The sequence below is a fragment of the Callithrix jacchus genome, chromosome 5 (genome assembly GCF_049354715.1).
Source record: "Callithrix jacchus isolate 240 chromosome 5, calJac240_pri, whole genome shotgun sequence".
NCBI classification, from domain to species: Eukaryota; Metazoa; Chordata; class Mammalia; order Primates; family Cebidae; genus Callithrix; species Callithrix jacchus.
The window spans coordinates 47,058,920-47,085,681 of NC_133506.1; the positions used below are offsets into that span (position 1 = coordinate 47,058,920).

The following is a 26,762-nucleotide window of genomic DNA, read 5'->3' on the forward strand; positions in this document are numbered from 1 at the left end:
ATGTTGGCCAGGCCGGTCTTGAATTTGCAACCTCAGGTGATCTGCCCACCTCAGCCTCCCAAAGTGCTGGGATTATAGGCATGAGCCACCGCACCCAGCCTATTTGGGGACTCAGTTTAATATTGGGAGTAAAAGGCTTCCATTCACTAAAATAAAAAGTAACTTGAAAACCACAGAGATGATAGTAAGAGTCTTCCAATTCCTCTTCGAATTGGACAGGATAATCTCTGTCCTTAACCATGTACCTCCTTCGTCATTAGACCCAAATGAAGATAAAAAGTAATACACACCAAGTTTCTGTGAGAATCAAATGAAATAATACATACAGAGAGTGCAATTCATCCTCTGTATCCATGGGTTCTATGTCCTCAGATTGAAAATATTCAGAAAAAAAAAAAAATTCCACAAAGTTCCAAAAAGCAAAATTGGAATTTTCCATGCTTCAGGTTCTACAGGGAGTCCCCATGAATGAAGTGACGTGCAGACACTGTATTAGGTATTATAAGGTATCATCACCTAGAGATGATGTAATGTACATGGGAAGATGTGCACAGGTTATATGCAAATATTATACCGTTTTACGTAAGGGGCCTAAGCATCCTCAGATTTTGGTATTCCAGAATACCACTGCACAGGCTGTATGCTAAGAGTTTGACATACATCATCTCATCTAATCCTTTTTTAAAAAGCCACAAGGTACATTCTTGTACCTTCTCACAGGGAATAAACCAAGACCAGAAAGGTGCTCAGTGAAAAGGGGGAGCAGGGGGAAGGTCTTGATTGATTAGTGATGTCTGCCCTGGGCACGGCTTCAAAAGGTGCTCAATGAGAAAGAGGGTGCTGACTGATTAGCAATGTCTTTCACAAGCAGAAAGGAGATGCCCATGTTCACTCAGGTAGCAAGTGGCAGAGGCAGGACTCAAATTGAGCCTTAAGAGACTCCAAAGCTTACACGTGATGCTGCCATCTACGTCCATCTCTTCAGCTTGCCAAGATCTTAAGTTCCTTGGCTCACACATTTCTTTTTTTTTAGGCCTCCATAGAACTGGAATACACAGCAGAGGCTAACAAACATCAGTTTCTCTTATAAATGAGACAGATTTTACATATTAAGGCTTGCTTTGTGCCTACCAGAATGTCAGCTCCACGAAGGCAGAAATTTTTGCCTGTTTACTTTACCACTGTCTCTCTGTTACTTCTATAACAGAATCTGGCACCTAGCAGATGTTTGATAAACATTTTTTGAATAAATGAATAAACAAGGTGCCACCATATGAGCAATCACATTTATCATGACTGCAGCCTCATAACCACCTGGTGATCAGGTCCACTAATTATACCCATTTTACAGATGAGAAAAACATGGCCCAAAGAATTTAACTTCCTCCTCAGGGTCTGCAACAAGCAAGGGGCCAAGATTTTAATCCACCCGACTCCGAATCCTATGATCATAACCAGAAAACCATCTCTTAAAACTAAACCATGGAATCCATCATCTTCAAAGCCCTGCTCACCTGCAGATGGGAATGGCAGGCACCAGCTGCTTGGGCCAAGTGGGCGGGACCAGCAGGATGGATTCGGGAGCTGAGTTTCTCCTCTCCTCTTGCTCGCAGGGCCCCAGGAACTCCACGGCCGGGTAGAGATGGCGGGGCAGGCCACCCTTGGATGGGGCGGCGGACACCGGCGAGGGCTCAGGGCTGGTCTTCCACATCTTGGGGGGGATCCCACAAGGCGAGTCCGTGGCGAGGCTGTTTAGGGCATCCATGATCACAGCAGAGCCAGCCACAGGAGGGTACCCAGCCGGGGCGCCGTGGTCCTGGGGTGCCACGTGAGATGTGGGCTGCGGCGAGGGGCTCCGGGAGTGCTGGGGTGAGGCTCCGGGCAGCGGGGCAACCAAGGCCTCGGCGCACGAATGCCTCCGCTTGGCACCAGGTGACGAGGAGCGGGAGGCCGGACGGGGCACGGGCGAGTGGCGGCCCAGGCAGCTGTCCTCGGCGAGGCTGGTTCGAGGTGACATTATTGGCGAGGTTCTGGGGGAATAATGAGCAGGGATGTTTTGAAACTGTGGACACAGGTCGTCGGGCCCGCCATTATTGGGCGAGACGCAGGGCGAGGTGTAGGGGGAGAAGGTGTCAGAAATGAAGCTGGCAGAGGAGCCGCTGCTAGCGGGGCTCAAGCAAAGCGGCTCGCGGTAGCCCTCGAAGCCGGGCACGGGCAGCGTGAACCTCGGGCTGGCGGCCACCCCGGCCAGGGGCACCTGCTCCACGCCCGCGTCTCTCATGCGGAGGGGCCCCCCTGCCTGGATCAGTTCGTGGGACGGAGTGATCTCGATCCGAGGGCTCAGGCCCGAGGCCCCCGCTGGCTTGGCCGGGCTCAGAAAGTTCTGCGGCCCTACCCTATCGGGCTCTGCGAATCGGCCGGGGGGCTCGCCCGGGAGACTGGTAAAGGGGCTGTATGGCTTGAGGCCATAGTCCAGGACATCATCGGGGTATGCGGGTCCGGAGGGTGGGCTGGCGACCTTATGTGCATTCGGCTCTTCTGGAAAGAGAAGGGGGGAGGGGGGTCTTTTTAAGCCTCAAAAACAGAACTCCCAGTGCAGAGCAATCACAGGTTGGGTTTTGTCTCACGTTATTATCTTTTTTTTTTTCCCTTCCCCAAATTCCCACCATGCCAAACCCCAGGCTAGAAGCTCTGTCCCTCACCAGAAGGAAACTGAGGCCACTTTGTCCCAGATCCCTGGAGAAGAGAGGTTGAAGCAGAATAAGTTCTGGAAGACCCCTGGGCAGAGGGCCTCCAAACTCGGGTTTCAGTGAAACCCGTCGGAGAAGTGCACTGTATCTCACGACCCCACTCACCACCGCATATGCCCACAGATGACATGAACGCCGCCCAAGTCAATACTTACCCTGCTGCATATGACACCCCAGACCCTCCCTCCTGTCTGACTGATTTTGCTTCAGTGCTGGTCACAACCCATTAGATGGGTCAGGACCCGGAGTTTGAAAAGCAGTGATCTAGGACCTATGGCAGCACTCCACACTCGTGACAGGTTGTGGGACACGAGGGAGGCTGCACAGACTCTGCCACCCACAGTGCCCTGGGCTTGAATCTCAGATTGCACACCAAGTGCGAGAAGTGGCTTCATTTAGAACCAGGGCTCCTGACTCATGTCTCATCTGTGTCATTTTACAAATGAGGAAACTGAGGCCCAGAGTGGGAAAGGATCCACCAAGATATGGGATTCGTTGGCTTAAAAATACCACAGGCAAACCACTTGTCCCCAACAGGCAGGATCACTACTACAGAGATTACCTGACACCCCAACTATTAAAACCAGTGGGTGCAGGCTGGGCACAGTGGCTCACACCTGTAATCTCAGCACTTTGGGAGGCTGAGGTGGGCGGTTCACTTGAGGCCAGGAGTTTGAGACCGGCCTGGCCAACGTGATAAAACCCCGTCTCTACTAAAAATACAGAAATTAGCCAGGCGTGGTGGTGGGTGCCTGTAATCATAGCTACTCTGGAGGCTGAGGCACGAAATCGCTTTAATCCAGGAGGCCGAGGTTTCAATGAACTGAGGTTGTGACACTGCACTCTAGCCTGGGCAACAGAGCGAGACTCCATCTCAAAAAGAAGTCCATTCTCAAAACCTACTATAAAGGCTTCCAGACACTTTAGATGGGACCTACAGTCATTAATACAGCATGTGTCCTGGCCTGCCAGCCACCCCCACCACTCCCTACACTTCTCCCCACACTGGGTCAGCAACAGCCCCATCAACATCTTCACTGCACTTAAGCTGCTCCTGCCTCAGAGGCCTTGGGTTCCCTCCCACCTGGAAACCCTCCCTGCGAGATTCTCCTACTTCCCCTGGTTCCTTCCTGCATCTGCTCAGCCAGCACCTCCTGAGATCGGCCCATCGAAGAGATCCCCTCCACCCCTTTTCCCTGCCATCTTTGCTCCACTGACATCTGTTAGCAGCTCACATTGCCCCAGGTATCTGTTTAGGGAATCTCATTCTGCTAAACCAGGAGCAGGCACACCACAGCCCACTGGGTTGTGTTGTTAACAGTTTTATGACAACACAGCCGGCCTGTTTATTTACACAGGGTGAACAAAGCAAGCTATAGCTTGCTCCTGTACTACAACAGCAGAGTTGGTAGTTACGACAAAGATTGAATGGCCTCCAGAGCCTGCAATATTTACGCCCTGGCCCTTTAGAGAATTTTGCAACCCCATACGGGACCCTGAGCTCCATCAGGGCTGGGCCAGGGTCACTGTGGCCCAGCATTGTCTGCCAAGCACCTACCACAGGCCCTGGCACTTGCCAGCCCTCCATCAACATCTCCCGAGTGGCTGAGAGAGTAAGCAAATGGAAGAACCATGTCCAGGGGCCCGCCAGCCAGAAACCAGACCTTTGCCTGTGGTTGTCCAGCCAGCTCCTGCTTTGGGGGACCCCAGGTGGCCACTCCAGCAAGCCTCAGCCTCCTTGTGCCCTTTCTGGGCTGTCCTAGAGGAAGTACTGCCCACTTTAGCTAAGCTGATCTCTCAGGGTCCAGAAGGTGCCCCCATTCCCAAAGGGGTTCCCTACAGATCTTAGGTAAAAATAAATTACCCCCACCAGGCAGCCTGGCTGGGTCCTACCTGCTCACCTACTCTCGCTTGCATTCAATCTCTCCACTCCCTCTCTCTGAACTCACGCCAAAAGGGAGTGTCATGATTTTTGTTTTCCTTTTGTTTTGAGACAGAGACTCACTCAGTTGCCCAGTTTGGAGTGCAGTGGCACAATAATAGCTCACTGCAGCCTTGACCTCCCAGGCTCAAGCGATCCTCCCACCTCAGCTTCCCAAAGTGCCAGGATTACATGTATAAGCCACCATGCCTGGCAAAGGGGAGTTTTTTTTAAAAGCATCGAGCTCCTTCCTGCCCCAGGACCTTTCTACTTGCTGCTCCTCTGCCTCAACAGGTCCTCCTCAACCCACTACCAGGCCCCCTTCTCCATATGACTAAAGCCCACTCATGCCCATGAGCTCAGCTTAAGTGCCACATGCTTCTAGAAGGACCCCTGACCACTTGACTAGCTCAGGCCCCACTCACAGGCCCCTGCTATGTTCTGTGCACATCTCACCGTAACGACTGAGCAACTGTAGAGTCCTCCACTTCCCTCAACCTCCAGTCTGCCCCTCCCTCAACCTCAAGATCCACCCCCACCAATCTGCTAATGCCATGAGAACTCTTGCTGTGCCATGCCCCTAGCACTTGGATGGAATCGGCCACTAAACAGACCCTCAAAAACGATTCATTGGCTGAATGAATGACACAAGTTCAGAAAAGCCTACCTGGAATATTTAAACTATTACTCAAAGATGCTAATATCCAAACCAAAAGATAGAAGGCTAAGAGGGTAGTTTGGTAATATCCATCAAAATTCCAAACACACGTGCCCTTGGAACCACATGTGGCCTCGGAACCATGCAATGCTACTTTTAAAAATTCATCCTGGACCAGTCACAGTAATTCATGCCTGGAATCCCAACCCCTTGAGAGCCAGAGGTGGGAAGATCGTTTGAGCTCAGGAGTTTGAGACCAGCCTGGGCAATATACAGACTCCATCTCTACAAAAAAAATAAATAAATTTAAATTAGCTGGGCAAGGTGGCACCTGCCTGTTGTCCCAGCTACTGGAGAAGCTGAGGTGAAAGGATGAAGACTGCAGTGAGCTATGATCACGCCACTTCCTCCCAGCCTGGATGACAGGACGGGACCCTGTCTCAAAAAAAATTTTTTTTTCCTGCAGATATACTCTCATCTGTGCAAAATGACCTGTGTATCCTTAAGATTAGTTACTTTAGCCATGATTGTAATCCCAAAAGACTGGAAGTAATCCAAAGCCCATCTACTGGGGATGAATTAATTCTGGCTCATTTATATGATGGGATACAATACAGCTACAAGAAGGCCTGAAGAAGTTCTTTATGCATTGACACGGAATGACCACTAAGATTTAGTATTACAGGAGAAAAGCAAGCTGTATAGTGTGCACAGCATAAAAAGGGTGAGATGATGTACACACTCAGATGTACAGATAGATGTACACAGACATATATAGATATACACACACAGATGTACACACAAAGACAGATGTACACGCACAGCTGATGGATGCACAGGCTTTCTCTGGAAGTCACAGGTAACAGTGACATCCTTCAGGGAGGGAAACTAAGGAACGAGAGGACAGTGACATGACAGAAAGGAGACTGTTTTTTATTTCTGTAATTATGTAAGAAAAGAAATGTAACTCCCAAAAGAAACATTTTAAATCTTATTTCATAGGTGGTAGGTGACATTACATGATATATAGCAATGAAACCCTGTTTTACGAAGCAGGAAATTGAGAATGCAGTCCTACTCTGCCACTAAGTAGCAGCGTGACTTTGGAAAAGTCCCCCACGCACTGGAGGTCTCAACCCGTTCTCATTTGTAACTGAACAGCATTAAATTGAATCAGTTTCCTTGGTGGCTTCTGGCTCTGAAATCCTTAGATTTTTCTAGCTAGCATCTGTAAGGCCTGGGGTTCTTGTGAGGCTGTAGTTCAATGTAAACGTGTATTTGAATTCACACAGATATATACACACACGCCTTCCTAGAAGGTAACCAGGCATAGATTTTAAATCTAGGAAAAGACGGATGTCAAATCTATGGCCAACAACATTCTGAGAATTCACTGCCCTTCAAACCAGAAACACAAAACACAAAAAGTCTCTTAGCAAAAATTCCGGCCGTATCAGAAAAACTGCACTGCCTCTTATCAGAAACACACCCTCAGGGCTGAAGTCAACAGTCCGGAGAAACACAGCCCTGAGAACACACATCACCACACTCCCGGGAGCACTGAAAAACAGACCGCTCCAGCGTGCCGGGCAGAAGTATTTAAAGCATTCACATTGGTTTTCATCAATCCGAGTGGCAGAAATTTTTTTTCTCTTGACAAGACTTTGAATGTTTACCAGCGAGCAAGGAATATGAAGATAATTAATAATCATTTAATTCTCAGTGCCCTGGGCATTTGACAGTAAAGTTCACAAACATCATTAAAATATTTCTTTCAGTTAGTGGCTGAGATCCCTCGCTATTTCTCCTTCAACAAGTGCCACGCTCGCAGACCAGCTTTCTTACTGGCATCACAGTGCCTGCACGGCGCTGGGTGAAGTTAGTTTCATCTCAGAACTGCCAAATGCTCTCTGGAGGGTTTCCAAAAAGCTTGCTTTCATTTAACCGCGTACACCATCTTTGCTCTGTCCATGTGCCACCGATAAACATTGACTTAATATTTCTAGTATTTAAATTCACTTTTTTCTTATTTTAAAAGGAAACTTTATACCACTACTGCAGATGGAAAATCAATGTCACCTCCATAAATAGAAGACAGGGTAAAAATACAATAAAAATAAAACCTACTCAATTCAAGCAAGACACAGTGGCTGGCTGAAGGCTCTGAGTCTGAGGCTCTATACATCCCCATCCAGCCAGTGCTTCTGTGGTATAACTCACATATACAGATGTCAGTGTTTTGAGTATAGGGTTTGATGAGTTTTGCCAAATGTCATACATTCTTGTTACCACCAACATAATCAAAATATGGAACATTTCTATGACCCCAGAAAGTCAAGACCTAGAAACAGAGGAGGAGGAGCCAGTGTTGGGAAGAAAGGTACCAGCGATACGCAGCAGCTAACTGAAGCTCCATTCCTTTTGTTTTCTTTTCTTTTTTGAGACAGAGTCTCGCTCTATCCCCCAGGCTGGAGTGCAGTGGCACAATCACAACTCACTGCAACCTCTGCCTCCAGCAATTCACCCACCACCACGCCTGCCCGGCTAATTTTTTTCCATTTTTAGTAGAGACAGGGTTTCACCATGTTGGCCAGGCCGGTCTTGAACTCCTGACCTCAGGTAATCCACTTGCCTCAACCCAAAGCATTGGGATTACAGGCATGAGCCACCGCTATGGTGCCCAGCCTGAAACTCCACTCCTCACTAGTTCAAAGAGAAAATAGCACTGAGAAGTAGTTCTTAGCATATACAACATCTTCAGCAGTGGACCACCTAAAACCATTTCAACTACCATGGGAGGTACCTGGCCTGCATTCGAAGCATCATTGCCAAAGGGTGGAAGAAGATAGAAGCAGTGATGGAAGATCCAGAGGTTGCTGCTCCAGGGCCTCTGTGCCTCCATGTCATGCATGTGCCATTCCCCTACCCAGAACTCCCTTCCCCACCTCCCTACCTTACGTCTCTCAACACGCCATTATTTATCCACCATGATTTGACCTGAGCCACCCCCTCCTGGAGGCCCTCCCTGTTTCCCCAGGCTGGATCAGGCAGCTCTTCTACTCTCCCAGGTCCTACAGAATCCCATGCTGAAGTCTATCTATGCATTTGCTCATCTGTCTACCCTCTAGACTATGAGCTTCTTAGAGGCAGATGGGGGTCTTACATCAGTAATGATTATGGTGATGATTATCATGCAGAAAAAGCAGCTAAAATTGATTGAGAACTTACATGCTAGGCACTGTTGTAAGCACATTACATGTCGTAAATTATATGATCCTCACAACCACCTACTCAGGAGTTGCCAAGAGTAGCTGCCCTGTCCCTCTCCCTACTCTGGCATCAAAAAATGTCTCTGGGCATCGCCAAATGCCTCCTGCCAGGCAGACTCGCCCCCAGCTGAGAACCACAGTTCCTGGCTTTACAGCCTCAGCATGGCACACAAGGCCTGCCCACAAGAGAGGCCCAAAGACTGCTGGAAGCATCACCTCATGAGTCATGCCCTCAACCTGAACTGATTCAGAAATGAGACATCTGCTCACTCTCAGCCCTGGCAGGTAACGCTCATGTCTGTGGCAGACATCTGAAAGTTCTCATTCTTATCACTCCTCCCTTCATCAAGTTCCTGGGTGCTTACCCAATAGCTAGGCCCTGCGAATATGTGGAGAGATTTCTGGCCACGCCCAAAAACTGCAGGACAAGATCACTGGGGAGGCCAGTCCAGCCCTTCTCTTTGCCCTACCAAGCAAGAGCTCTACCCTGAGATCCAGGTCTCAGTCATGGAGGGGAGCTTGGGGTTAGGGGACTCTAGATCTGCTCCCACCCCCGCTGTGGGACTTGGGGAAACTCCATGTCCTCGTGCGTAACACAGGACGATGAAGCAGGTGATGACACAAACCTGACAGTTTCCCTAACCCATGCAAAGCCCAAGACATGCAGAATCAAGACTCAGTAAATGGGGCCTACTGGATTATTTTATTGGGGAGGTGGGGAGGACTTTCGCTCATGTTGCCCGGACTGGAGGGCAGTGGCATGCTCTCAGCTCACTTCAACTTCCGCCTCCCGGGTTCAATTGATTCTCCTGCCTCAGCCTCCCAAGTAGCTGGGATTACACAGGCCCACCACCACACTCAGCTAATTATTATATTTTTAGTAGAGATGGAGTTTCACCATGTTGGCTGGGCTGGTCTTGAACTCCAGACCTCATGTGATCCACCAGCCTCAGCCTCAGCCTCCCAAAGTGCTGGGATTACAGGTGTGAGCTACCATGCCCAGCCAGGCCTACTGTATTATTATTTAAAAACAATCTTTGCAGTGACAATTCTGCCCTTTCCCTGCTATCGTTACTCTATTTTACAACAACTTGAATGTGTGACACACACTAGTCCCCAACCCCTTCGAAAGCATTATGAAAAAAGGAAGACATTTTTATAAAAATAAAGCGAGTTGGTCAGCACTTTAGGAATTCTCTTTTCACCTCGGATTCTGCTGAACTTCAGAAAATGTGTGAAGGAGGTAAAACGTGCTTCCAACACCCTCTGCATTCCACACTTTGTACTTTTCCTCCCAGGTCAACTGGGAGTGGATCAACGAAATCTTACTAAAGTGTTAGTGACTCAGTGAGCTACTGCTCATAACCAAATAACAGCTAACACATCTACACCACATGCTTTATATCAAGAACCACTGTATGCACCTAATATAGGTTCATATTTGTCTCACAAGAGCCCTATGAAGCAGGTGATATCATTTCCCCCATTTTATATAGGGGGAAAATGAGGCTCAGAGAGGGTAAGTAATTTGCCCAAGGTCACACAGCTTCTAAGTAGCAGAGCCAAGATTCAGTCTCAGGCAACCTGGCTCCCCGACCCGCCTAACCACCACTCTATCCTGCATTTCAGGAAAGAGGTGATTTCCTGGATGGTGACACGATAACCTTGACTTGGGGAAACAAGGATTCCCCCGGAAAAGGAACTACTCAGGGGGGCCTCATCATTTCACTCAGGAGGGTAGGCTGCCCCTGACAACTGAAGACACAGATTCCTTTCTTCAGGAATGTTCACAGTCCCTCCTTTTGCCCCAGAATTGAGTCAAAGATTATTTTAAAAATCACACTCAGGCCACACAGTGGTCCCTGCCAGCGTCTCTCCCCCTGGAGCCCATAAGGGCCTGTTGCTCACCCTCGCAGACGGACACATAGCCAAGTCTGAGGTGGCCGCTCGCTCAGTGCCAACCCGCCAGCCAACAGATCACTTCTGAAAAAAGGAACAGCAAGAGAACATCTTCTCTGCCTAGAAATGCAGGCGGGTGGAATTTTCGGGAAGCAGAATAGAATGACCAAAATAGAAACCCAGCTAGGGAACCTCTGCGAGGCAGCCGGCCTTGGGGGCGGGGGGGGCATGGGGAGGGGCAGAGTTGAATGGAGCTTTCAGGCTTGAGTGGCTTGGAAGAGAGGAGCAGGGCCTGGCCTGGGGCTGGACGCCCCTCTGATGGGCAGCAGGGTCACAGAGCTGCACTGACCCCTGGCCAAGCTGATCAGACCCATGACTTGATGAGCTCACCCTGATGCTGAGGTGGTGTGAGTCCCAGGGCCTGGGTTTGGGACATCACAGTCTGTCGCCAAGGCAGCACTTAAGATGCCACAGCTGGCACCGCAGATCTGTACCCAGAGGAAAGGGAAGCAGACAGACAAACCCCGTCTCCTGCCATTCGCCCTGACAACTCTCATAACTTCCTGCCTGTCAGGGGCTGCAAGGAATCCTAAAACAGAGCAGGAAGGTAGACGGATTTTGCATCTGGCAGGTGTGCACATCCTATAGACAGAACCCGTTTGAAAAGTGATGGGTGGCCTCCAAATAACAAATCTGACACTCAGCAAATTTTCCGACAAGCCCCCCAGACCCCTGCTGCCCACACCCCACCCAGTCACACACACGCACCACCCTACAGTAAGTGGATTCTCAATCAGTGAATCATGTGTATTAATGACGAGAGTCAGGTTGTCACACCCTTCATTCAGAGGTGAGACATACAGATACAGGGCCTGAAAGCTGAGAAATTCCATCTGGATAAATCAGGTCCAGAAATGCCAAAAAGAAAAGGGAGGACATCTGCCATCCTGTCTCGTCAATGGAATCACTGGAAAAAGCCATCCTGAACGTGATGCCTCTGCTGACCATGCCCCAGCTAAGACAGCAGCTGTCTGCCTTCCCCAGACATGGCCAAAGGAAATGTTCTGTGGTGCTTCCCAGGCAGGCTGCCGCAAGACCAGGTGCCCAGGACACAGGACCGGGATGCTTCGCAAGCAATCAGGCTTGCAGGCTGGCGGCTGGCATGACCACTTGCAAAAACATGCGCGCCCACATGCTGACACGTACCACTTTCGGAGAGGGGTGCTGAAATGTATGGAATCTGCAACCCACAGGACCTCAAGGCCACCTTTCAGACGGGGGCAGCAGGGCCCAGGCATGTGGCACACACAAGGACTCAGCCCCATCTTCCGATCTGCATGGGAAGAACTGTCCCTTGCTGGTTTCAAGCCATTTCCTGGGGCCCTCCTGCCTTGGAGAATTCCAGAGACATTCCTATTTCCAGTCATTCTAATAGCTTATGTCCACTGTGCTGCAAGCTTCCGCATGTATGCCCCCCGTTCTCTCTCTGCAGTTTACATCAACCCCTGGAGACAGCTGCTCTGACAACTCTGTTAGAGATGGGGAAACTGAGGCTTGGGGTGCAGGGAAATTCCTAAGGCCACAAAAAGAGTCAGGGCAAAGCTTGAATTCAAGGTGGGGGGTGCAGTGGGGGATGTGATGGGGTGGTGCACAGGGTGAAAAGCTGCATATGAGGAGCATGCACATGTGTGTATATAGAATCTGGAGATTTCATCAGGCTTTGGGTTTTTTCCTGAGACAGTCTCACTCTCGTCGCCCAGGCTACAGGGCAATGACACGATCTTGGCTTACTGTAACCTCCACCTCCCAGGTTCAAGCGATTCTCCTGTCTCAGCCTCCCGAGTAGCTAGAATTACAGGTGCCTGCCACCACGCCTAGCTAATTTTTGTATTTTTAGTACAGACAGGGTTTCACCATGTTGGCCAGGCTGGTCTCAAACTCCTGACCTCAGGTGATCCACCTGCCTCGGCCTCCCAAAGTGCTGGGATAACAGGAGTGAGCCACCACACCCAGCCTTCCAACAGTTTTTTAAATATGCATCACTTATGTGCAGTAAAATGCACAAATATTTCACATACATCTTGTGCATATATATACACACACACACATGCACACACACTCAAGATACAGGACATTTCAAGTCCCCCAGAGGCTTAACTGTTCTTGAACGTCCCATAAACCTTGCAGATGTACATGTCTCACTTATTCTATTCACCATGTCTGAGGGTCGCCCATGTTGCATGCAGCAGTCCTATTTATTGCTGTGTACTATTTCAGTGTGTCAACGCACCACAATTCAACCCATCGGCTTGCTGAACTCCTAATGCATCTGAGATTGAACTTGTGATTTAGCAAGGTCTGTGTCTAACAGAGGAGAGCGCAGTGCATGACAGACAACAGACCTCAGAGTGGTTTCCTCACCAAAAGGAGAAGGAAAGATCTGGTCAGAAGCACTCACCAGAAATAGACCTTAGATAATCAGGGCTCACCAACACTAAATGCACCCGCTCTGTCAAAGGCCCATGGAAGACGACATGAGCAGGGGAATATCCCTTCTTTCCATCCTCTGCCCAACCTAGCAAAGCGTCCCCCTCTCCCACCAGCCGCCTCCCAGAGTCTGGTCTCTTGCTGATCCCCACATCCCTTCCCATAGCCTGAAAAGCTGATTTCCATTTTTCTTTCGGCCAACTCAAAATCCAAGTGGAAACTTCCCCCTTGAAGACAGCGGGGCCTGTGTAACCCTTGGCCTAGGGCAGAGATTGAAAATTAATGCCTGTTTGACTGACAGCTTCTTTATTTATACTTTTTGCCAGGAGCTTTCATTTCAGTGCCGTGTTCCCGGGGGTGGGCACACTTCATCAGTGGCCCCTGCCAGCCCCCTGGTTATTGAGACATTGCTCCCTACTCCATGGCAACATGGGCGATGTCACCCATTGCAGATTTCAGACCTGCAGCCCACCTTCTTAGGATTATACAGGTAAACGGTCCCCTTCAGAGCCTTTAAAACACTTCTGCAGGCATTTCAGACTTGTTTTTTCTCCCCTCATTTAACATTTTCACTTTTGCAGGCATGCCCAAGCAGGTCTGTTTTGATAAGGACCTTCATAAATCCTGAGCTTTGCAGGCCCAGCTGAAGAAATGGTCTTTTTCCAAAACCTCAGATTACAAGGTCGGGAGGGTCCCAAATACCAACCCAGGAAAAGCAATCTCCCGACTCTGCATATGGCTTACAGTCTGCCCTTGGTATAGTTCTTCCACAGAGGGAAAAAGCATTAAAGATTCAAGTGCAAGGTGTTAGATCTAATACCCAGCAAGCCGGCAGGACCATCCACCAGGATGGAGAAAGAAACAGAAAAATAGAAGCGCTCCCTGTCCTTTTTCATTTCTACCTTTGCCAGGAGTTTTCCAATGAGTATAATCCCATCAGGACGGTAGCAGGCATACAATTTATAATTATATAAACACCAACTCTAAGAGGTGAACGTGCACACATGCCAGCGTACGTGGGACACAACAAAGTCAGAGACAGCAGCTCCCTATGGTGCCCTGCTGCCCTCCAGGGCCACATTCTGGCTGTCAGATATAGTGCTGATGGGAGGGACCCAGGACTCTAAGTGCCCAAGTTCAAGGTCTGCCCTGGCATTTACTAATGCACAACTGTCAGCAAAGTTAACTTACCCCCACGAGCCTGATCTCACCAGTCCAGGGTGCAGCCTGAGAACTTCGCATGCAGTCACGACTGAGACGCCCCTGGCCACCCATTCTATATTTTTTAAATGTATTTAACCTACCACCTAATACGCCTGGAAAGCCTTAAGAACCAACCTGAATGACACTGCTTTAAAGTTTTGAACCAACCTGAATAACACTGCTTTAAAGTTTTAGGAGCCTCTACTCCTGATCAAAATCTATGCCACCTAACACACACAGGGGCTTGAATTTATTAGCCAAGATAGCATGTGTGTAATACTGAAGAACGAGCGAGGCAACTTCAACCTCATTTCCTCTGCCTCCCTGCAAGGCCAATGCTCAATTCTAGCCCTCATTTCGCCTTTCCAGCTGCACCTGGAGACGTTATTAGTCCAAAGCAGGCTTTTTAAGGCCTGTCCTTAACTCAACACAGACGGCAACATCTCTGAATGTTACATGTGTTTAGTGAACCTACTTGCTTAGTGTAGAACACCATTTTTAGCAAGCACCAAACACACACACACACACAGATACTGTATCACAGCACCTCATTTGTCCCTATTTGTTTACCAGACTGTGACCCATATTGGCCTGGGGGCCAGGGAAGGGCAGGAACCATATCTCATTTGTCTCTATGCCCCAACAGGGCCTGGCACAAAACCAGCATTCAGTGTTTGCTAAAAGAATGGGGTTTTAATTGTGACCTGTGAAAGGGTTGCAAGCAGGTGTTCCTAAGCTCACATGCCAGTAAAATTAGGGAATAAGACACAGAAGGGTCTGTGAGAGCTGCTAAGAAATGACATAAAAAGCAGGGGAGGGAGTGGAGAGGGGAGGTGGGGAAAGAGGGGAGGTGGGGAAAGAGGGGAGGTGGGGAAAGGGGAGAGGGGAGAGGTGGGGAGAGGGGAGAAGTGGGGAAAGGGGAGAGGTGGGGAAAGGGGAGAGGTGGGAAAAGGGGAGAGGTGGGCACAGGGGAAAGGGCTGCCCAGGCGTAGCATGTTCATGCATGGTGTGTGTGTATATAGGATCTGTGGATTTCAACAGCTTTTTAAAGGGCTGTGACCGCAAAAGTTTAAGGATCACAGGAATAGACTCTTTAAAAGCAACAAGCAGTGATCAGAAGGAGCCTGTTTTCCTTTCTCAAAGGTCAAAGTTGGCACTAAATGCTTTAGCTCATCAGGAATTGAAGGAGGGCTGCACCAGAATGTTGAGACAAAGCAGATGTGAGCACTCCCCACATATCTGTCCTCAACACAGTAACTGGAGATCTGGCATCTCTGGAGGTGACCAGGGATTCCCAGTACGCACCTGTCTCTCCCTGTGTATACTAGTTGGGAGAAGTAAGAATCCCTTGCATTCACAAGCATGCACATGGGAATTCAGCTTCTCAACTGTCTGCTGACAGCCAGCACATCTTCCCCCTCCTCAGTGGGATCAGTGGCCCCATCAGGACTCCCACATTCCTGCCCCCCAGGTCTTTCTGTCACTGTGTACTTGGTTGTCTCCTCCACTAAAAAAAAAAAAAAAAGATTCTTCTAGTGAATTTGAAACCTAGACAGATAAAATGGATAATTTCCCACAAAGATACAGTTTACAAAAATTGACTCCAGTAGAAATAGAAAGTGTAAACAGACCAATTCCCACAGACACAACAGAGAAAGCCACTCCACAAAGATACACCAAGTCCAGGCGGCTTCACAGAGGAATTCTATCACAGCTTCAGAGGCTGGGGAGTCCCAGAGAGACAGAAATGATTCCAGAGCATAGAAAAGGAAAGAAACTTGAACCTGATAGCACACAACATAGGACATTATGAATATCACTCATGAATACTGAAAAATTCTTAAATATTATCAAACGGATGCCACCACAACCTTAAGAAAATAATACACCAAGTGGAGTCTATACCAGGGATGTTTTCACATAGAGAAATCTAACGTATGCCAACATATTAATAGGTCTAAGAAGAATGAGATCATATTTTTCCATAGAGGCTAAAAAAGCTTGATATCACTCAACTCCTATTTGTAATAAAAACTCTGGGGCTAAAAAGAGAGAACTAACTGATACTTCCTTTACATAATCCATACACCACAATTCTAAAGCCAACACTGGAGGTCCTCTTCAAGGCCAGGATGCCCACTGTCTTCACTATCATGTAACACTCTACAGGAGGTATTAGTGAAAGCAATTAGACAAGAGAAAACAAGAGAGGCATAGTTAGAGGCAGCAGCTCAGAGAGCTGGGTCTTATTCCCCACTGTGACCCTAGGGTTTAACACAGTAGATGCTCAATAGCTGAATGAGTAAACAAATGATGCCTCCTATTAATTAAGCACCTCCATTAACAAAAGCAAGGGTTTACTAAAACACTAGTAACAGATCACATGCTGTGTTGACTTAAGTGGGCTAACCTATTCAAGGCAGACAGCAGTCCTATGAGGCAAGTGGTATTATTTCAGCCATTTTACAGATAAGCAGACAGCAGTTCAGAGAGGCTAGATGACTCCCTCCAGACCACCCCGTTGGTAAATGTTTTCAATTCCAGCCCTGCCATGGTCCCAGACACCTTTCTAACTGGTTCACATGTGTCTCTCACCAAATGAGAGAAAGAGGAACCTCACACAGTAGTTCAGAACACATGATCTGGAGCAAGACTGTCCATTCTGGGAAAATTACTCTACCTCTCTGGGCCTTAGCGTCCTCCTCCATAGAACAGGGGTGATAATAGTGCCTGCATGCTAGGGTTGGAGTGGAATCACATGGGCTAATGAATGTCCGCTACGCGCTAAATTCCATAAAATGAGCATCCAACTTCCCCAAAACTTCCTAATTTACCTTCACCAATTCTAACTACAATGTCTGTCCCATTAGTAGTACTTTTCTTTCCTTGGTTTTTGCCAAGCTCATGCCCAGAGTTAAGGGTAGAACTTTACATGCATCACCAATATGTTGCCATCTGGGACAAAACAAGATAAAGGGTAGCGTTGGCCCCTGGGGACGTCCACCATACAGAAGCAAAGAGATGTGACTGTTACTGACATCTGGGTGACCCAGAGCCAGCTGCCCATCTGGGGCAGTTCACATTAGCCTCTTAAAGCTCGCCTGGTCCCTTCTCTGCTTTTGTTTTGTTTGCTGGTTTGAGACAGGGTTTTGCTCTGCCCACTGGCTGGAGTGCAGTGCCATGATCACGGCTCAGTGCAGTCTCCAACTCCTGGGGTTAAGCGATTGTCCCACCTAAGCCTCCCAAGTACCTGGAAAGCTAGGTCTATAGGCATGTGCAACTAGGCTAGGCTAATTGTTTTATTTTTTATGTTTATTAGAGATGAGGACTTGCTATGTTGCCCAGGCTGCTTTTGAAGCCCTGGACTCAAGCGATCTTCCCACCTCAACCTCCCAATGTTGGGATTGCAGGCATGAGCCACCGCTTCTGGCTGCGACATCCTTCTCCTGGCCATGACATCCCTTCTCTTCCTGGTTGCTGACTCTTCTGTGCTGCCTATTTCTCAGCAGAGTCAGTGCTTTCCAGATTGCAGAGTATTTACTCTCTACTCCTTAAGTGTGGGCTTCATACAGTAAGGCCTTCCAAAGAGCTTGGAGAAACTGACAAAAGCTACCTCTGCCGGATGATCCAGGTTGACATCAATGATAAATGACGTGGATAGTACTTCTTTTTTTTTTTTTTTTTGAGACACAGTCTCGCTCTTGTCACCCAGGCTGGAGTGCAATGGCGCCATCTCTGCTCACTGAAACCTCTGCTTCCCAGGTTCAAGCAATTCTGCGTCAGCCTCCTGAGTGGCTGGGATTACAGGCACCTGCCACCAAGCCCGGCTAATTAGTGTATTTTTAGTAGAGTCGGAGTTTCACCACGTCAGCCAGGCTGGCCTTGAGCTCCTGACCTCAGGTGATCCGCTCTCCTCAGCCTCCCAAAGTGCTGGGATGACAGGCCACCGAGCCTGGCTGGATAGTACATACTCTCGGTATGACGTGATGAGAAGGGCACTTTATCTTTGTGGCCTCCTCCTGAAAACCTAAAGCCCTAGTCTAAGGGGGGGGACAGTCTACAATACAACCAACACTCCTCAAAACAGTGAGGGTCATAAAAAACAATCTCGACCTGAATAAGGCATAAACCTCAGTTAATAACATGTCCATATTGGTTCACTGGTTACAATAAATACACCTACTAATGAAAAATGTTAGTAACGTGGGGAACTGGGATATTGGGTATAGGGGAACTCTCTGTGCTATGTTTGCAACTTTTCTGTAAATCTGAAACTGTTCCAAAAAATACAGTGTTTCTTTTTTGAAAAAACAGATTCCAGGGCTTTCACTGTGGTCATTTAGATACCCATCTGGTGGCCACCAAGCATCACTTGCCAAGAAAAACTATAAAAAGTACCTCCCTTCAGATTTGGCTTGGAAACTATTTCCCCGGAAATCCCCCCAACCCCACCTGACAAGAAAAATAAAAACTGATTACGAATCTGGGAGGGGTGTATTAGTTCCCTGAAAAACATGACTTTAATCTTAATGAACAGAAAGACCACGGATGTTAATGAGGATCGTTTGCAGATTCCTAATTTATCTTTTCAAAGCAAAAGATGTCCACCAGATTGCAACTCTAGGAGGCTGGTCTCTCCTGCTGGCTAATTATTTCCATCTCCAGCCAAAACACAAAATTATGACTAATGACAATCTCTGGGTATCCAAGTGAATAGGATACCCAAAGCGGAAACAAAACCCTCATCTCAGGTGGCCGAGAGAGGACACTGATGGAAGTTAAAACTTCATTGCTCTGCCTAACACAGCGCCTGTGGGAAACATCAGGCCACCAAGTCTCCTTGACAGCTTCCTCCACGAGCCAGTGAGCACAAGCCCTTCCTACGCACCAGATGTAGGCAAGCCCAGAGTGCATCTGGAAGCTACCAACAGGCCTGCCCCGAACCTTCAACAAGCACTGGCTGGGCTGGGCTGGGCTGGGCTGAGCTGGGCTGGGCTGTCAAAATCAGGAAGCCTGGTTGGGTTTTTTTGTTTTTTCCAAGACAACCTGCTAACCAGAAATATACAGTGAGATTGGACATGTGGCTGCCTCCTCCCCCTCCTCCTCCTCCGTCTAACGCATTCTCCTGTTAAACACGTGAAGTGACAGATGAGCATTGGGCCCAGTCTGGGGAAGTCCCCAGCCCCCGGTTACTGAGGGCAGTTGGAGGCACAGAGTGATAAAGTTCAGGCAGAAAGAGCCTGTGTCCTGAATCCACGCCGCAGCTGCCCCCCATCCATTAGGACTAAGTGTAGATCACTTAATGAAGCTCAGAGCAATCCTCTGCTGGGTGATATGTGATGGATTCAGCAGAGGCAGCATAACCCAGGGAGGAAATGGGCCGGCCTTATCACACCAAAGGCTTCAACGCCCTCCAGCATCAGACACAACCTCTTCCTCGGTTTCAACACAGTCCCCAACAAGCACTGCTCACAGGAGACGTTGGGATAGCATGGCCTCACTTCAGTGCCTGGAGGGAAGGAGCGGCCTCCTAGCCTTGATAACTGGGTTCAGTGGCAACCCATTTTTTTTTTTTTTTTGCAATGCCCCCCTCCCTGCTAATTCCATTCTTTGCTTTCTCACCTCTTCCCTCCAAAGTCACATAAATCACTTCCATTGCCCTCTGACAGCCCAGTCCCAGGCAAGAGGCCAGCAGACGGCACCCGCCCTCTCCCCCCCAGCCTTGGTACCTGCCTTCCACCTCTTGTTTTGCTGAGAGTGACCCTCAGGGAGCAGTCACGAGCCACCAGACACTGGTGCCCCTAAGGGGCAAGAGGGAGCCGACCGCCCCCTACGGGTGGCAGTAGCCACTGACACCTCCCCTCCCTGGCACCTCGGTAGGGGCACCCTCCATCCAGGCTCCTTAGGAAGGGGGGCAGCTGGAGCCAAAAAGACCCCTGTGCCCTGTCCCCAGGCCTGAGCCCCTAGCGGGTTCAGGGGCGGGGCCAGGGGGACCTCCACCGACCTTCATTCGGATTCATATACTCATAGTCGAAGAGGATGGAGAAGTCAAGCTCGTCTTGGGGGTTGCCCCCGGGCTCATGGCCTGGGGCGTCCCCACCGTCGGGTTCGAGATGCTGCCCGGGGGCGTTCATGGCGCGCAGGGCGGGAAGGCTGCCGGGCTGGGGGCGAGGGCAGGTGCGGCTGGCTCCCGGACCCCTCGCCGGGGAGTGGCTAAGGCGGCAGGACGCCGGGCGGCGAGGCGGCTGGAGCAACGGGGTCCCTTTCCTCGTCGGGACGCACGCCGGGTCCCGGGACGGCGCTCCTGGCGCAGCGGGTCCTGGACGCGCCGGGGGAAGCTGAGCGGCGGCAGCGGCGAGGGCGGCGCGAGCTTCCTGCTCGGAGGCACCTGTTGCAGCCCGGGGAAGGGGGGGCGTGGAGGCGGGGACAGGGCGGCCAGGCCGGCGGGGGCGGGGCCGCCACCCGGGGACCGGAGGGGAGGGGCGCGCGGCTTGGGCTGGCCGGTGCCGGGAGGAAGGAGGCCGCCCGCGGGCCTGACCGCACCGTCCCGGGCCACCGCCGGGCGCTCGGGCGGCCGCTGACGCCCGCCCTCCACGGGTGAGCGCGACACGCCCTGCCCGAACCAGGGTCTAGACAAGAAAGCTGCCGCCACTAGGACTTTTGCACTAAGAGACCCACCGGCCCCACACTTCTTCCTGCTTTTCTTCTCTATGGGGTGAGAGGGGGTGTCCACCCGCATCTATTTCAGACGCGTGTCTCCAGGCGTCTCCGCGTGCCCACGGGGGCGGCATGGTTTTTGCAGCGCTTAGACACCTGCATGGCCCTGAACTCAAGTCTCCAGCGCCTGGGAAGAAATCAGCCTGAGAGCGCTAGTCCCACCCTTACAGCTATGCCTCCTGGCCACCTACCACGTGCCAGGTGCTGGCACCCGGCAGGAACCAGCCACTGCTACCCTCGGAAGCTCAGGCTCTGGTCTTGGGAGAAGCCTGAAGGAGAGAAACAGGACAAAAAGCATCTCCTTATGGGCCCAGGAGGAACTCACCAGGGTATGGGCTAAAGGTTGGGGAGGCGTCAGTCCCTTGGGTGGTCAAGGAGGACCTCTCTGGGGAGGTGACATTTGAAGAAACCTGATTGATGAGGCGACCTTGGGGAATTGCGTTCTGGCAATGAGAACAAAAACGCAGAGCCAGAGCTCGCAGGGGCTGGGTGTGCTGGAGGCAGAAGGATGAGTGCAGTTGTGATGAAGCAGTTGGCAGGTGACAGACACGCCTGGCTGCTTGTTTAAAGCAGGATTCCCAGGCCCCTCCCTGGAGATTCCATAAGTCTGAATACAGACTAATGAATGTGTTTTGGTTTTTGTTTGTTTATTTTTGTTTTTGTTTTTGAGTTGGAGTCTCACTCTTTAGCCCAGGCTGGAGTGCAGTGGCGCGATCTTGGCTCACTGCAATCTCTGCCTACCTGGTTCCAGTTCAAGCAATTCTCCTGCCTCAGCCTCCTGAGTAGCTGGAATTACAGGCACACACCACCATGCCCAGCTAATTTTTGTATTTTTAGTAGAGACAGGGTTTCACCATGTTGGCCAGGCTGGTCTCGAACTCCTGATGTTGTGATCCACCCGCCTCGGCCTCCCAAAGAGCTGGGATTACAGGCATGAGCCACCATGCCTGGCCATGAATATGTATTTTTAATTAAGCACCCAACGTGAGCATTAATGAACAGGTACATTCAACAAACACTGCATAAGGACCCAGTAACTTAGGTACACCCCCAATAACTCTCCAGGGGGCTCTGCCAACCTAGCTGAAGTGGGAAGCAGACACACAGAAGTAGAAAAGACCAAAGCAGTGGTCTTCAACCCTTCCCACATATTAGAATCACCTGGGACACCTTTTTACACAACCGTGCCAGGCTGCGATCCAAACCCACTGAAGCAGAATGTCTGAAAATACTTTTTTAAACTTTAGATGAATCTAAGGTGAAGCCAGTGTGGAGGATGAGATTAGGTGGGAGAGGTCTTAAGATCCTCGTGAGAACTACAGCTTGACCTCAAGTGATTAGAATCCTTCCCCATGTGCAAGGAAGAATTGAGGACATGCACTCTTCAGAGGAGCCATCTCAGCTCCATTAAGGGGATTTGTGCCAAGCCATCCATCATCCCACAAATATTTATGGAGCACCTACCTGGCACTGCCACAAGATGTTGGAGATGCAACTCTCCACAGCCACAGCCTCTCCCATCATCATACTTATGCCCTGAAAGCAAAGCAGCCCAGCTACGAACAGGTTTTTCCAAATTGCACTCAGACCAGTGGTTCTTAATCCAGACTGCACATTAGAATCACCTGGAGAGCTGTTAAAATTTTTATTCAAATACCCGAGCACCACCAGACACCAATTTGATCAGAATGTTTGGGGTTGTGACTCAGGCATCAGTATTTTGTAAAAGCTCTCCAGATGCTTCCAATGTGTGCCAGAGATGAGAATCTCTGAGCAGTACCTCCTGGTTGTCAGAGCAGAAAGAAATCCCAGCCTTTGTTTCCTAACTATAAGCACTTCTAAGCCATGTGTATCCAACAAGCATCTTGAGGGTGCCTAATGCATTTAGGTGTAGGAGGGAAGAGTGATGACCCCAGCTAGGATACTTAGAGACAAGCATCTAGAAAGAGGTGGATACTTCTGGGTCCTTATGACAGAGACCCAAGGTCCAGCTGATGAAATTTTGGCCAATAAGCAAGAAAACGAGGCTTCTCCTGTGCTTTAGAAAAGGAGAAAAGCTGGGGATGCCTCCCCACATCCTTCCTCATCCCTCCATCCCATAATTATTAAGTGCCACTAAATCTAGTAGACATTTGTTGATTGTGCCTACCCAGAATAATTTCTCCCTTCTTCTCATAACTGCACCCCAGTGTGTTCCTTGGGGAAACTACTCTAAACATAGTCTCAGTAGACCTATCAACCTAGCTGCCCCACCCTCCCCTAGCAAAGAAGTGGACCCAGACTGGGTCAATCAGAGAATTTAATCTCCGCTAGCCTGTGAGAGCCACTAAGGCAGAAGCTATGACCACCTCATTTGCAGCTTTATGTACAATGGATGTATGGATAAACGGAGGATGGATGCATGGATGGAAAATGAATGGATAGATGGATGGAGGGATGATGGATGGGTGGATGGAGGGTAGATGGATAGATGGAGGATAAATGGATGAATGAAGGATAGATGGATGGAAGACAGATGGAGGGATGAATAGATGGGTAGATGGATGGATAGGGGATGGATGGATGGATGGGTGGATGGAGGGTAGATGGACAGATGATGGATGGTGGATGGTGGATGAAGGATAGATGGATGGCTTCATGGAGGATAGATGGATGAATGGATGGATGAAAGAGTGAATGTGTTGCATGGATGAATGGATCCATTAATCAGTGGAAGAGTAGATGTCTGCCTGGATGGATGCAGAGGTTTACTTCCCTTAAAATCCTTAGAGTTTTCTCTAAGGATTCTCCTCCCTGAGGCTTACCCTGGCTACCCAATTGCTAGAGCAAGAACCTAAATTCTTATCCCAATACCAGTTCCTCTTCAGATACCCAATGATAAAATGAGATATCCAAAGGAAGATTACTTTCCGACTGATCAAGTGCTCCAAAAATTTCAGCCTGAGGCAGGACAGTTCAGGACAATCTAAACTCTAACTGCCTTACTTGTCCTCTGAACAGTGGATATATTTTCAAAGCTTCCGGAATTTGGAGTCTGCACTACTATAATCAGAGTTCTTTAAAAGGAAGTGGTTTAGACTAGGTGCCAACCCATAAAAGAGTTTCTGCTGGAGAGTGAGGAGTAAATAGGTCTTCTCTACAGGCCACCTTGAAGGGTGGGATTTCGGGCTGGGGGAAAGGCATATTTTCAATTCAAAAATAAATAATTTGTGCTCTTAGAAACAAGGCCTGGCCCTTAGGCGGTTCTTATAGCCATCCAGGCAAGAGATAAAGGGGCGTGGACTACAGAGACGCGGTAACCATAGAGATAAGGAGATAAAGGGGCGTGGACTACAGAGACGCGGTAACCATAGAGATAAGAGACCGAGGAAGGATTCGCAAGACTCAGACTCTCATCCTTTGATCCATGTGTGAGTAATTTCTCTTCCTCTTCTAGGCTTCCTTAAAATGGAGCATAATTTGGGTCTGCCTGGATAGAAATATTCGAGAAGCATTGACTCATGAAGCTCTTTCAAGAAGCTCCTCCTGCCACTCAAGGTGGCTCTGAGTCCCCAGGTTCCTCAAGATGGCCCTGGAGTTGCCCACCGCCCACAGCTCTGCCTTCCTTTCCACCTTCTGGCAGAAAGCTCATTTTTATCTACAGCCTGGGTCTCTCCACAGAAATCCAGGCTCATATATCCAACTGCCAACCCAGCATTTTCACTGGGGCATCTAACAGGCACGTCAATGTGAATGAGTCCGACACCAAACCGTGTCTCCAGCTGCTCCTGCTTCACTGGGCCTCAACTCAAGTATGGTTCTGCCTTTAATCCAGTTCTCCAATCAAACACCAAGGAGTGGTTCTTGAGTCTTCACCTTTTCTCATGCCCACATGCAAACCCTCAGCAAATGCAGGCAGTTCCACCAAATGTAACCCAAAGCCTCCCATTTCTCACTAACTTCACTGTTCTTCCTCCACCTCCCAAGAATCCAGGCCCTTGTTATTTCTTACTTGGACAACTGCGGAAGCCTCATCTCTGGACTTGCTACTTCCATGTTTGCCCCTACGTGGAGCAGCTAGAGGGAGCCTTTAGAAAATATACATCTGATAAACCCTCCAGTGGTTTCCCATTAAATTAAAATTAAATACAAAGCCCTTGGTCTGCAAGGCCCTACGAAAGCTGCATCCCACATCGCCCTCCCTGGGTATCACCTCTTGCCATTCTCCCCTTCTCTTATTCCCTCTGTCACCCTGGAACACTTGTTCCTTGAAAATGCTCATAAGGCCAGGTGCGGTGGCTCACATCTGTAATCCTAGCACTTTGGGAGGCCAAGGTGGGCGGATCACCTGAGGTCAGGAGTTCAAGCCTGACCAACATGGAAAAACACCATCTCTACTAAAAATACAAAAAAAACACAAAGAACCAATAGCAGGGCTGGTGGAGCGTGCCTGTAATCCCAGTTACTAAGGAAGCTGAGGCAGGAGAATCGTTTAAACCCAGGAGGTAGAGGTTACGATGAGCCGAGATTGTGCCATTGCACTCCAGCCTGGGCAACAAGAGTGACACTGTCTCAAAAAAAAAAAAAAAGAAAATGCCCATGTGACCCCACCCCAGGGCCTTTGTACCTACTGTTCTCTCTGATATTGTCTGGCCACTACCTCACTTCATTTTACAGCTCAAAAGTCACCTCCTCCAAGAGACTGTCCCTGCCTATCCTAATAAAAATCGCCTTCCCCGGCATTCCCTGTCTCCTCACCCTGCTTCGTGTTCCTCATTACCCTTTTCACTATGGCATATTTTATTCACGTGTATATTTCTTCGTCAGTTTGTTGCCTGTTCCTTTCACTTAAATGCAATTGCCACACAGCCAGGGATATTTGTCTGTTTTCTTCCCTGGGATATCTAGGGTTGCCAAGCTTAGCAAATACAAATACAGGAGACCCACCCAGTTAAATTTGAATTTTAGACCACAAATGCTTTTCTTAGTAGAAGTATGTCCCAAATAGTATGTGGGGCAAAAATAAACTAAGAAATTATTCATGGTTTACCCCAAATTCAAATGTTAGTGGACATGCTGTATTTTTATCTGGCAACCCCACCTGTATCCCCAGATCATAGACTGGTACCCAGTAAATGGTAGGTTCTCACTTAAAAAGCAGCTGAAGGAATGAATGGAAGAATGACGCCCAACAGAGCTCCTACCAGAGAGATCAATCAGTGAATAAAACTGCACCACTAGGAGAACCCAAGTCCCTTCTTTGCTCAGCTTAATGGGACTCAACAAGAATGTCCTGAAATGTAGCAGTGTTTTATAGCCTTGCAGCCCAGCCTCTAGCCTGGTTCCAGTACCTGTAATTATTTGCAGAGAAATAACATTTCATCTGACTCAGTGGCTTCAGGGAAATTCTGCCTGCACATGTTTAAAAAGAAAAAGAGCCTGGTACGATGGTGCACACCTGTACTTCCAGCTACTCAAAGGCGGAGATGGGAGCATTGCTCAAGCCCGTGAGTTTCAGGCTGCAATGCGTGACGACTGCACCTGTGAACAGCCACAGCACTCCAGCTGAGGAAACATAGCAAGACCCTGTCTCCAAAGCAAGGATTGAGAGAGAAAAAGAAAAAGACTATTTATAAAGGACAATGTCTATCATAGAAAATATGTTCTTGAGGTCTTTATAACAAGACTGGGACATTTGAATCCCTTCCACCCCTTCCAGGCTGACCTTCCTGCTGAAGGTCAATGGCCCAAACACATAAATGTGTGACTGAGCCTGGACTGATCTTGTGGTACATTAAAGGACAACCCAGGCCAGGAGAGGTGGCTCCCACCTGTAATCCCTGCACTTTGAGAGGATGAGGTGGGCGGACCATGAGGTC

General features: G+C 49.2%; 1 protein-coding gene across 8 annotated transcripts in view; it reads right to left on the reverse strand.

Annotated features, from left to right (window-relative positions):
• The window catches only part of NFATC2 (nuclear factor of activated T cells 2), a 179,103-nt gene that overhangs the window by 139,223 nt on the left and 13,118 nt on the right, over positions 1-26,762 (reverse strand). For 3 of the 8 annotated variants that reach the window (XM_035298937.3, XM_035298934.3, XM_035298935.3), the window contains exons 1-2: positions 20,192-20,567; positions 1,515-2,538 (exon numbers count right to left, since the gene is read on the reverse strand). In XM_035298937.3, the coding sequence (XP_035154828.2) occupies positions 1,515-2,538; positions 20,192-20,321 (1,154 nt within the window). In that variant the 5' untranslated portion in view covers positions 20,322-20,567. Of the gene's footprint in view, positions 1-1,514; positions 2,539-20,191; positions 20,568-26,762 lie in introns of those variants that run through there. The other 5 variants (XM_078371996.1, XM_035298938.3, XM_078371995.1 and 2 more) reach the window with 2 other exon arrangements.